The 12187-nt window shown below is 38.7% G+C and overlaps 1 protein-coding gene across 1 annotated transcript; it reads left to right on the top strand.

Moving 5' to 3' along the window:
* Positions 1 to 3760: 3760 nt before the first annotated feature.
* LOC131936934 (uncharacterized) lies at positions 3761 to 10995 on the top strand. The gene is made up of 4 exons (XM_059294071.1): positions 3761 to 3856; positions 6852 to 7065; positions 7622 to 7768; positions 8283 to 10995. The coding sequence occupies exons 2-4, from the start codon at positions 6858 to 6860 to the stop codon at positions 8444 to 8446; spliced, it is 519 nt and encodes a 172-aa protein (XP_059150054.1). The 5' UTR covers positions 3761 to 3856; positions 6852 to 6857; the 3' UTR covers positions 8447 to 10995.
* The last annotated feature ends 1192 nt before the right edge of the window (positions 10996 to 12187 follow it).

Below are 12187 nucleotides of genomic sequence, written 5' to 3'. Positions count from 1 at the left end.
TTATCTCCTCTTGGGTTCCCAAGTTTCTATGTGTTACCCTGCCGTTTCGATGGTTATATTAAATCATGGGTTCCCAACCTGGGGGTCGCGACCCCCTTGGGGGTCGCGAAGGGCTTTCTGGGGGGTCGCCAACTGGTAGACTAAACTCTAGCAATGAATAAATAACATAAATATTTAGAAAAATATTTGAAATTCGGCATTACTAGCATCACTGGAAATGAAATAGAGAATAAACAATTTGTACTGTGCAAAGTTGTTCTTAGTCAGGAGTCTATGAAAACTTTCAAACGTCAATTTGAGACGAGTCATTCGGAACACACCAAAAAAGATATGTAGTTCTTTCTTCGGCATGAAGATAGTTGCAAACGTCAGAGACTTGATCGAACAGAACGTTTTCACCAAGAAAACACAGCATTAGTGCAAGCATCATATGAAGTAGTATTAGAAATTGCCAAGCAAAAAACCTCTCACACAAAGGAGAAAATCTTATCAAACCATGTATGCTGAAGATGGTAAAATTAATTCTTGGGGATTCCAGTGCAGTAAAGATGCAACAAATATCTCTGTCTAATAATACTATGCAGCGGCTTATGTTAAAAGAAAAATTTAGAATGAAATGAAGCTTTCACCATTGTTTGATTTTCAAGTTGACGAATCGACAGACGTGAGTTCGTGTTCGCAGTTGCTTGTCTTTGTGAAATATATTCATTCAGATGTTAGCAAATAAGAGTTAATGTTTTGTGAAGATATCATGGAGAAAATAAATAAGTTTTTTGAAACTGGAGGATTAAAATGGGAAAACGGCTGTGGGGCTTGTACGGATGGTGCGTCGTGTTTGGGTCAAAATGGGGGTTTCAGAAAAAAGTAAAAGGTAAAAGATTTAGCTGCATGATTCACATATGCCCTCGCCAGCAAGACTTATCCGACTCCATTGCTAATAAAAGTCGTAAATCATATTAAATCTGGAGTCCTAAACACCTGTCTGTTTCATGAACTGTGCACAGACATGAATAAAGATCACGAGGTTCTACACTTCAGTACGCTGGTTGTCAATAGGAAATGTCAATCGTGTTTTTGAATTGAAAGATGAAATCAAGATGTTCTTGGAAGTGCAAGGAAACAAGACCTTTTGATATACTTTAACGACATGGTGTGGTTGGAGAGAGTATCATACCTAGCAGATATATTCGAACATCAACATAAGCTTAACCTGATAAAGGAACGAATATTATCTCTTTTCATGATAATCTCTTGGCATTTTTATCAAAGCTGCAAAATTGGCGAGAAAAAATAAATATTTGAAATACTGCTATGTTTGAGAAACTCTGCAGTGTGGTGTGATAGATAAAAATTTTAAAGGATTCTGTGCATCTTGAATCTCTTGACAACGAACTGCGGCGTTATTTTCCCCGAGCTGAAAGAAGAAGAATCTGCATTGTCACCCATTCTCTGCTTTCGTTGATGTTACAAGCATTGCCGATGAATAACAAGATGAATTCTTAAATTTGCGAAATTTAATTGTTAATGTTAGTTAATGCTTGTTAATAGCATGTAATTATGCTCATCGTATTAAAACAGTTATCAAGAATAATTCATATTGAAAGTCTACTAGAAAATATTAATTTAGTGCTTATTATTTTCTTTACTAATTTCAACTTGTTAATTATATGGGGGTCGCGGGTCACTTACGTTTTATGAAAGGGGGTCGCCACTCGAAAAAGGTTGGGAACCACTGCAATCATCCAATCGTTGGCTGCAAAACCAACAACAAACGAAACGAGGCCAGTAGATAAGCCCCCCCCCACCTATCCCCCACCTGCACTATTTTAAGCCACATTGAAGTTACACACATAATGATAGCTGTGTTGACGGCTATTAATGAACGATTTATGAAAATAATTAAGCTCTATCTAATCTAAAAGTAACAGCTATAAAAATCATCGGTTGGAAAAATGGTGTGAGTGATTGTGTCTTTTGTGCTATCTAAAATGGTGTGAGTTGTGTGTGATTATTGTGATGGTTGTAGCTAGACAAAGATGATGCGTGACCCAGAACACACCAGTGCTTACACGTGTGTAGCTAGGTGCAGGTGTGGCTTGCAACTCAGGCTGGTACCGGGGTGGGGTTGGTGTGGTGGGTGGGGTGCCCGCCCACACGGATGAGCCAATCAGATTCTCATGGGTGAAGCTCACGAGGGTGTGGCTGTTATTAGAGTCCAGGTTAAAGGTGACGCAATAGTCTCTGACACTCTCTGAATGTTTCATCAGATGGTTGTCACTTGAATGCTTCATCAGATAGATAGTCAATCAGATTACTCGGATAGTTGGACTATTACATGACTATAGTGAGACTATTACATGACTTTAGTGAGACTATTACATGACTTTAGTGAGGCTATTACATGACTTTAGTGAGGCTATTACATGACTATAGTGAGACTATTACATGACTATAGTCAGACTATTACATGACTTTAGTGAGGCTATTACATGACTATAGTGAGACTATTACATGACTATAGTGAGACTATTACATGACTTTAGTGAGACTATTACATGACTATAGTGAGACTATTACATGACTATAGTGAGACTATTACATGACTATAGTGAGACTATTACATGACTTTAGTGAGACTATTACATGACTTTAGTGAGACTATTACATGACTATAGTGAGACTATTACATGACTATAGTGAGACTATTACATGACTATAGTGAGACTATTACATGACTTTAGTGAGACTATTACATGACTTTAGTGAGACTATTACATGACTTTAGTGAGACTATTACATGACTATAGTGAGAATATTACATGAATATACGGTAGTGAGACTATTTGATGACTCTTGTGGGTAGTGAGGCTATTGTATGACTCTCCGGTTGTGATACTATTTCGTGACTGTAGTGGGACTAATGACTCCTGTGGGTAATGAGACCATTCCCTGACCACCATTCACTCAGTCAACAACCATGACCTCACTAACCATGACCTCACCATCGATGACCTCACCAGCCATGACCTCACCAACCATGACCTCACCATCCATGACCTCACCAACCATGACCTCACCATCCATGACCTCACCAACCATGACCTCACCAACCATGACCTCACCATCCATGACCTCACCAACCATGACCTCACCAACCATGACTTCACCAACCATGTGCACCAACACTGGTCTGTTAGTGCATTAATTAGTCCCTGCTGCTATTTGTCCACTGTATCCAGTAGCGTGCATGCTTAATTTATTCCTGTTTATTAATGCTCAATTAGCACAACATATTGCTGGGCACGGCAACAGTTTTATATGAATTTGTTTAGAATGAGCAAATATTTCTTCATACTTTTTTTTAGCAGTTTCTAGTTTCCTAATGGAAACGCTATTATTTTTGTACTTTGTAAAAAAAAAAATTCCCAGCCTTTTGATAATTTTGAAAAATGTCAAATTCTCTAGTCTAAAATTTCTGTGAACATGAGTGGTTGAATATTTCAGGATTCTCTAATATGTGTTGAATCATCCAACAAAATTTAGCCACCTTAAATTGAAGAAATCAAATGTACCCCTGCATCAATGACACTGTAAAAGATTACGTTGATGACATACAAATCTCAGAAGATATTGTGGTGCCAGAATTAAATCTTCCTCAGGCGCACAAGCCATGTCGTGTCAGGGGGTCCAGGCAGTTACCGCTGGCATCGCGAGTAATGGGGTCAGGGTGAGCGGCTACACGGGCAGGCAGTAGGATGTGCTGGAGCTCAAACGTTCTTACCTGGCATCCTGCCACACCATAGACGCGTGTTGTAATACAGGAGCAGTGGAATAAGCTTCAGCGGACTCACTAGAGGTAATATCTAGTTAGTTATTCCGTTTGTGGGTGTATATACATAGGTGTATATATATATATATATATATATATATATATATATATATATATATATATATATACAAATGTGCATGCTGTAATGTTAACTAACAACAACAAATGTGTATGCTGTAATGTTAACTAACAACAACCAACGTGTATGCTGTAATATTAACTAACAACAACCAACGTGTATGCTGTAATGTTAATAAACATCAACCAATGTGTATGCTGTAATGTTAACTAAAATCAACCAATGTGTATGCTGTAATGTTAACTAACAACAACCAATGTGTATGCTGTAATGTTAACTAACAACAACCAACGTGTATGCTGTAATATTAACTAACAACAACAAACGTGTATGCTGTAATGTGAACGAACAAAATCCAAGGTGTATGCTGTAATGTTAACTAACAACAACAAATGTGTATGCTGTAATGTTAACTAACAACAACCAATGTGTATGCTGTAATGTTAACTAACAACAACCAACGTGTATGCTGTAATGTTAACTAACAACAACCAATGTGTATGCTGTAATGTTAACTAACAACAACCAACGTGTATGCTGTAATATTAACTAACAACAACAAATGAGTATGCTGTAATGTTAACTAACAACAACAAATGAGTATGCTGTAATGTTAACTAACAACAACAAATGAGTATGCTGTAATGTTAACTAACAACAACCAATGTGTATGCTGTAATGTTAACTAACAACAACCAACGTGTATGCTGTAATATTAACTAACAACAACAAATGTGTATGCTGTAATATGAACTAACAATAACAAACGTGTATGCTGTAATGTTAACTAACAACAACCAATGTGTATGCTGTAATGTTAACTAACAACAACCAACGTGTATGCTGTAATATTAACTAACAACAACAAATGAGTATGCTGTAATGTTAACTAACAACAACAAATGAGTATGCTGTAATGTTAACTAACAACAACAAATGAGTATGTTGTAATGTTAACTAACAACAACCAATGTGTATGCTGTAATGTGAACTAACAACAACAAATGAGTATGTTGTAATGTTTACTAACAACAACAAATGAGTATGCTGTAATGTTAACTAACAACAACAAATGAGTATGTTGTAATGTTAACTAACAACAACCAATGTGTATGCTGTAATGTTAACTAACAACAACAAATGAGTATGTTGTAATGTTAACTAACAACAACAAATGAGTATGTTGTAATGTTAACTAACAACAACAAATGAGTATGTTGTAATGTTAACTAACAACAACAAATGTGTATGCTGTAATGTTAACTCAATCTAAGAGTCGGGCCGTTATAAAACATGCGAGAGATCTCCTAGTTTAGGTTGAGATCCACTGAGATATGATGATAAGCTGAGACCCGCTGATCTAGGCCCCGACGTTTGAGAACCACTTGCAGGTACCACAGTGTAAGATCTGACCCAAATTCTACCAGCAGGCTGAGAATATTTTGCTGGCACAAACATTCTTTTGGCCAATCAGCGCTCACCCCACCCTACACACAGGGAATCCCTCACAGAGTGTGTGTGTGGGGGGGGGGGGGGGTTAGGGTTAGAGAGTGACTAACGTATGATAAATACTTTTAAAAGATATTTTTCTACTGACTTTGAACTATACAGGGTTATCTCACTACTAGCGTACCCGTCCCCGCGCATAGATGCGGGGTAGAAGTCTGACGGAATATATAACACGGGTTTCATCAATGCGTTACCAATCCTATGTTCTAAGACGCGAGACCTTGTTTTCTAAAACTGAGTTATTTAAATGTAAACAATGCCTGCGCTTGGATCATAATCATCGGGGAACTGGTTTACCTACACTACTAATCACTCACCGAAATAATGAGGTAGAATACAATTCGGTGATCACCCATGTGTCAAAGACGTAGTGGGGGCTCTTGGGAGCCCCCATCTACACTACCGCATAGGCGCCGAGTACGGCCCCTGGCTCCTTATTAAAACTAATAGGCGCCATCGTGCTCATAGGATAACCCAGAGTGCTAAATATCATCCTGTTAACATTGATGCTGATTGCGTCATTCGCTAAAGTGACACAAATGATCATGATTTTTTTCTTTGACACGTAAAAAAATTATTAACGTGTTTTAAACATCAATGTGACTGATGCAATGTGTTAGCGTTACTAATGGTCTATTATTAGATGCTCGGTCTCAATTTCTGATTGAATTGTCTAAAAATAGATACTAATTGCATCATTTGCAAAGTGACTAAACTATTTGGATTTTTTTTACGGACAAAAATAAACATCCCAGTAAATAATCTAACCTTGGTTAATTTTTCTGATTATTAAAATAAATCGTATTACATGGCTCTCAGCGGCCCATGTGAGCCTTTGGGGCCGAAACAGACATTTTTATTTGCAGCCAAATCGCACCCTACCAGGAAGCCGGCGGATACGCCTGATTCAGTTTAGTGAGTGTTTGTAACGCTCCATCCTATCCATTGTCTATCACACTGTTTGGCCGAACGAAGTCGTCATAGCGTTCACGGGAAAGACCAGGGCGCCAAATCGCATCCTGCCGAAGGCCGCCCATGCAAAATTAAAACTGTCCACCTCCACTAGATGTAATGAGTAAATTTAAAATGTCCACCTCCAATAGATGACCTGAGTTAATTTAAAATGTCCACCTGCACTAGATGACCTGAGTAAATGTAAAATGTCCATCAGTAGATGTAATGAGTAGCCTAAATGAAAAATGTCCACCTCCACCAGATGTAATAAGTAAATGTAAAATGTCCACCTCCACTAGATGTAATTAGTAAATGTAAAATGTCCATCAGTAGATGTAATTAGTAAATGTAAAATGTCCACCTCCACTAGATGTCCTGGGTAAATGTAAAATGCCCACCTCTACTAGATGTAATAAGTAAATGTCAAATGTCACCTCCACTAGATGACCTGAGTAAATGTCCTATGTCCACTCTCTACAGGACACCATGGCCAACATACTGAGAGCAGCCTCGACCTGGCTGAAGATTGCCTTGGGATGTTTTTCTCTGGGGCTCATTCTGTTTGTCATCGGGTTCGCCACGTCTAGCTGGATGGTCTCCTCCAACTATCGCAACCAACATATGGAGTCCGGGTTGTGGCAACATAAATTTTGTGCCGGTAGTACATGTCAGGGAGGTGACACTTATCCGAACGGTGTGTATTTTTTTTATTAGAAACTTAATTTAAAAAAAAAACCTATACACGTCATAAATCCTTAATTTTTTTGTCTGACATACCGTACTTTGTTTTCTGACAGTCTGTCAAAAAATTGTCTGTCTGACAGTCTGTCATTAAATTCTCTATCTGACAGTCTGTCATTAAATTGTCTGTCTGTCATTAAATTGTCTGTCTGACTGTCTGTCATTAAATTGTCTGTCTGACAGTCTGTCATTAAATTGTCTGTCTGTCATTAAATTGTCTGTCTGACAGTCTGTCATTAAATTGTCTGTCTGACAGTCTGACATTAAATTGTCTGTCTGACAGTCTGACATTAAATTGTCTGTCTGACAGTCTTTCATTAAATTGTCTGTCATTAAATTGTCTGTCTGACAGTCTGACATTAAATTGTCTGTCTGTCATTAAATTGTCTGTCTGTCATTAAGTTATCTGTCTGTCATTAAATTGTCTGTCTGACAGTCTGTCATTAAAATGTCTGTCTTACAGTCTGTCATTAAATTGTCTGTCTGACATTAAATTGTCTGTCTGACAGACTACCACCGAGCCATCCAAGCTATGGAGTGTCTAGGACTGATCGGATTTTTCCTGGCCCTCTTGGTGCTGCTGTTGTACATCTGTGCTGACTCGTGCCGTCGTAAGGATTTCTTGCAAGCTACAGTGGCCCTGGCTTTTGCGGGAGGTAACTTGACATATTTAAAATATTTTTAATTGCACGAGTTGCTGGACTTTTAAGATTACTAGTAACTTCAGCGCTGTAGTTAAATACATTTACCAAACTTCTTTAGATATTTACTAAACTTAAGTAAACACATAGAAGACTTTCTTAAATACTTTCATTTTAGCGTTTTATTGATATAATGAATACGATTGATAGAAAGCAAATCTAAAAATTGCATGAATAGAAAGTTGACGCCTGTAAGAACAAACAATAGAGAAGGAAGAAAGTGAAAATAAAAAATACAAAAAAACATCAATTAACTATCGTTTTATTCACATAGTTTGGAAAACTACTTACAGATGACAAATTTTTACTTTTTACTTAACACGGAAAACTTCCCAGAAATTCACTAACTTTTAATTCACTGAGTTTGAAGCCGTAACATTGTTGACTTGAGCCAGTTCAAGTACAAACTTTCCCACTCCTCTGACAAAATGCTGCATTCTTTTAAAATAAAAACATTGTAAAATTTCAGTTCTGTTTTCAAGCATTGGATACGCCATCTTTGGGTCCTCAACGAACAATGAAAACTTATATGGCCGTGGGAGAAATATTGGCTGGTCTATGGGAGTGGCCATTGCTGGAACTATCTTCTACGCTTTAGGTGGAATCATGCTCATCGTCCAGCTGATTAAGTAATGCTAAACAATGCAGGCTGTGCTATTTTTGTATTTCAACTCTCATTTTATCTCATGTATTGAACTACCTGGTTTTCTCACTCGGGGAATCACCATACTACTTAAGTCTCTGTAGTGCGTGCGTCTTGGGAAATGTTTGTCTGTGTTGTAAGGTCGTCGGGACCGCCTACTCTCTTTATAATTTTGGGTCGCTAAAAATGTGTGGATCTTTTACCCTTTTAGGCTTGTTTATGGTAGGTCTATTTTGGATATCTGTAACCACGCCCACAAATAGAATCATTTAATAATTTGGACCTCTGGGACAATTCCAGAAGTTTATAAAAAGTTGGGATGTTTAAAAGTCGTAGACCCAGTCACTAGATCGTTCACATCGCAAACGCTATCAGACTTTTGTAATGTTTGATGTAATTTATGCAAATTTTAGCTTCGCTTCTGGATGAATATTAATGGACGGGACGTGAAACAAAACTTGACTTGGTTTAGAGGATGAAAGGTTCTTTTGTATCAGCGATATGTGTGTAGCTTTACGATCTATGTGATTCTTTATGTCAACTTTATATGACGGTTAGAAAAGCTTGACTATCTCACACGACATATTGACCAGACATCGTGAATTTAATCCTTTGTGTTTTTCTTTCTATTTTATTTTTATATCTACCAAATTTAAAAGAAAACAACATCATATTATGTTTCCAAATATAATGAATAGACGTATTAATATACTAAAATGTAGCATTTTTTATCATCTAAATATTTGTAATACGATTGCCATAGTTAGCTACTCCTTTAATATACAGTAAACCTTCGAAAAGTCGAGGTTTGGATTTTATCCATAAAACTGTTTTACGGATATCCCCACCTCGCAATAGTTGATTTACTGCATTGTACTGTTTACATTTGGTGTGCTTATAACTGTACGAGTATAACAATCTTGTATAAGATAATGGCTTAAATGAATAGGATGGTTTCAATATTTAACAAGGTTAACCGTGACTGTAATAAATAGAGAGTGACTTACAATGTGTATGTCTGTGTATTATGCTGTGCTCAAATATACATATATCAGTTTTTATATACAAATTCTTTATGAGTATATATCTATCAAATTTGTTGGATATTTTCTGTCATCAATCTTTCTCCGTGTAGCCTGACTATTGCGCAATAGATGTGATTTTGTGTTTACATTAATGGTTGACTGCCTACATACTGCCTACAGACTGCCTATAGACTGCCTATAGACTGCCTATAGACTGCCTATAGACTGCCTACAAATGTCGTAGTATCTAGCAAAATAGTCGTGGCTTTTAGAAATTATTTAGGATTATGTTAATTTTTTAAAATTCTATTATTTTATTTGCAGTTGTTTTTAACTACCTAATAATTACATTTAATACATGAGTGGCTGGCTTGTGATTCTTAAGGTAAGAGTTAAAGTGTGGATGGGGTGGGGGGAAGGGGTGGGCGTTGATAGCGAAGGGTCGAGGTGAGATCGGATTTATAGACACATTGCAGTTGTTTGATGGTTGAAAACATACTTCACCTAAAACTTAACTGGAAATTGTTCCAAGAATGTAAGGGAGTATGTTGCTCAATATGTAAATGCCCCTAATGAACTGCACAGTCTGCCCAGATGTCAGTTAGGTACTGCAGGCGATGCCCCTAGCGAACTGCCCAGGCTGCCCAGATGTCACTTAGGTACTGCAGGCGATGCCCCTAGCGAACTGCCCAGTCTGCCCAGGCATCAGTAAGGTACTGCAGGCGATGCCCCTAGCGAACTGCCCAGTCTGCCCAGGCATCAGTAAGGTACTGCAGGCGATGCCCCTAGCGAACTGCCCAGTCTGCCCAGGCATCAGTAAGGTACTGCAGGCGATGCCCCTAGCGAACTGCCCAGTCTGCCCACTCATCAGTAAGGTACTGCAGGCGATGCCCCTAGTGAACTGCCCAGTCTGCCCAGATGTCAGTTAGGTACTGCAGGCGATGCCCCTAGTGAACTGCCCAGTCTGCCCAGATGTCAGTTAGGTACTGCAGGCGATGCCCCTAGCGAACTGCCCAGTCTGCCCAGGCATCAGTTCGGCACTACAGGATGGAGAAGTTCCCTGTGTGCTGAATGTTTTATTCCGGTTTGTGGACATTTAACACGAACAGTAGACGCGACGAAATGATCAGGACGTGAGACAACTTAGTCTGTTGATCGTTGGGCAAAATTCGCCTTCGGTGGTTTTAACTTTTTTTTTAAATAAATTTATTAAAAGTAGTAGTAGGCATAAAAAAGTAGTCGTAGGCATAAAAAGTAGTAGTAGGCTTAGTTGGGTGTACTAATTGAGACAGGTGCTATTTTTAATTACGGTCAAGTTAATGTACTTCAGTAGTTAAATCAAGATGTGTAGTGTGAAAAAGGAAGTGCAATTGCGTGTGTTCCAATTTACACATTTTAATTTTATGCATGGACATTTTTTTTACCAAGCTGTGCTTTTTGTATATTCTTTATTTACTTAACGTAGCTTTCTAAATATACAAAATATTTACACATATTAAAGAAAGTATGTACAAACTTTTATTACGGTGTTTAAGTCTTTTTTTTTGGTGTGGTAATGATGAATATTGTTATGTTTGCTGATTGTAAATTAGCAGAACATCTTTGGTTCAAGTATGAAGTCGATTATGTCCTCTCATAGATTATACAGCAGAGTGCCCAATATATAACCTATAGCCACAATGCCCTACATGTAACCTATAGCCACCACAGTGCCCTACATGTAACCTATAGCCACAATGCCCTACATGTAACCTATAGCCACCACAGTGCCCTACATGTAACCTATAGCCACAGTGCCCTACATGTAACCTATAGCCACCACAGTGCCCTACATGTAACCTATAGCCACAGTGCCCTACATGTAACCTATAGCCACAGTGCCCTACATGTAACCTATAGCCACAGTGCCCTACATGTAACCTATAGCCACAGTGCCCTACATGTAACCTATAGCCACAGTGCCCTACATGTAACCTATAGCCACAGTGCCCTACATGTAACCTATAGCCACCACAGTGCCCTACATGTAACCTATAGCCACCACAGTGCCCTACATGTAACCTATAGCCACAATGCCCTACATGTAACCTATAGCCACCACAGTGCCCTACATGTAACCTATAGCCACCACAGTGCCCTACATGTAACCTATAGCCACAGTGCCCTACATGTAACCTATAGCCACAGTGCCCTACATGTAACCTATAGCCACAGTGCCCTACATGTAACCTATAGCCACAGTGCCCTACATGTAACCTATAGCCACAGTGCCCTACATGTGACCTATAGCCACAGTGCCCTACATGTAACCTATAGCCACAGTGCCCTACATGTAACCTATAGCCACAGTGCCCTACATGTAACCTATAGCTACAGTGCCCTACATGTAACCTATAGCCACCACAGTGCCCTACATGTAACCTATAGCTACAGTGCCCTACATGTAACCTATGGCCACAGTGCCCTACATGTAACCTATAGCCACCACAGTGCCCTACATGTAACCTATAGCCACAATGCCCTACATGTAACCTATAGCCACAGTGCTCTACATGTAACCTATAGCCACAGTGCCCTACATGTAACCTATAGCCACAGTGCCCTACATGTAACCTATAGCCACAGTGCCCTACATGTAACCTATAGCTACAGTGCCCTACATGTAACCTATAGCCACCACAGTGCCCTACATGTAACCTATAGCCA

This window comes from Physella acuta, unplaced genomic scaffold, assembly GCF_028476545.2.
Source record: "Physella acuta isolate Inbredline_101_S28 unplaced genomic scaffold, ASM2847654v3 ptg000196l, whole genome shotgun sequence".
Lineage (NCBI taxonomy): Eukaryota > Metazoa > Mollusca > Gastropoda > Physidae > Physella > Physella acuta.
Note: the sequence above shows the minus strand (reverse complement) of the source record. Positions and strands in the feature narration are given on the sequence as shown.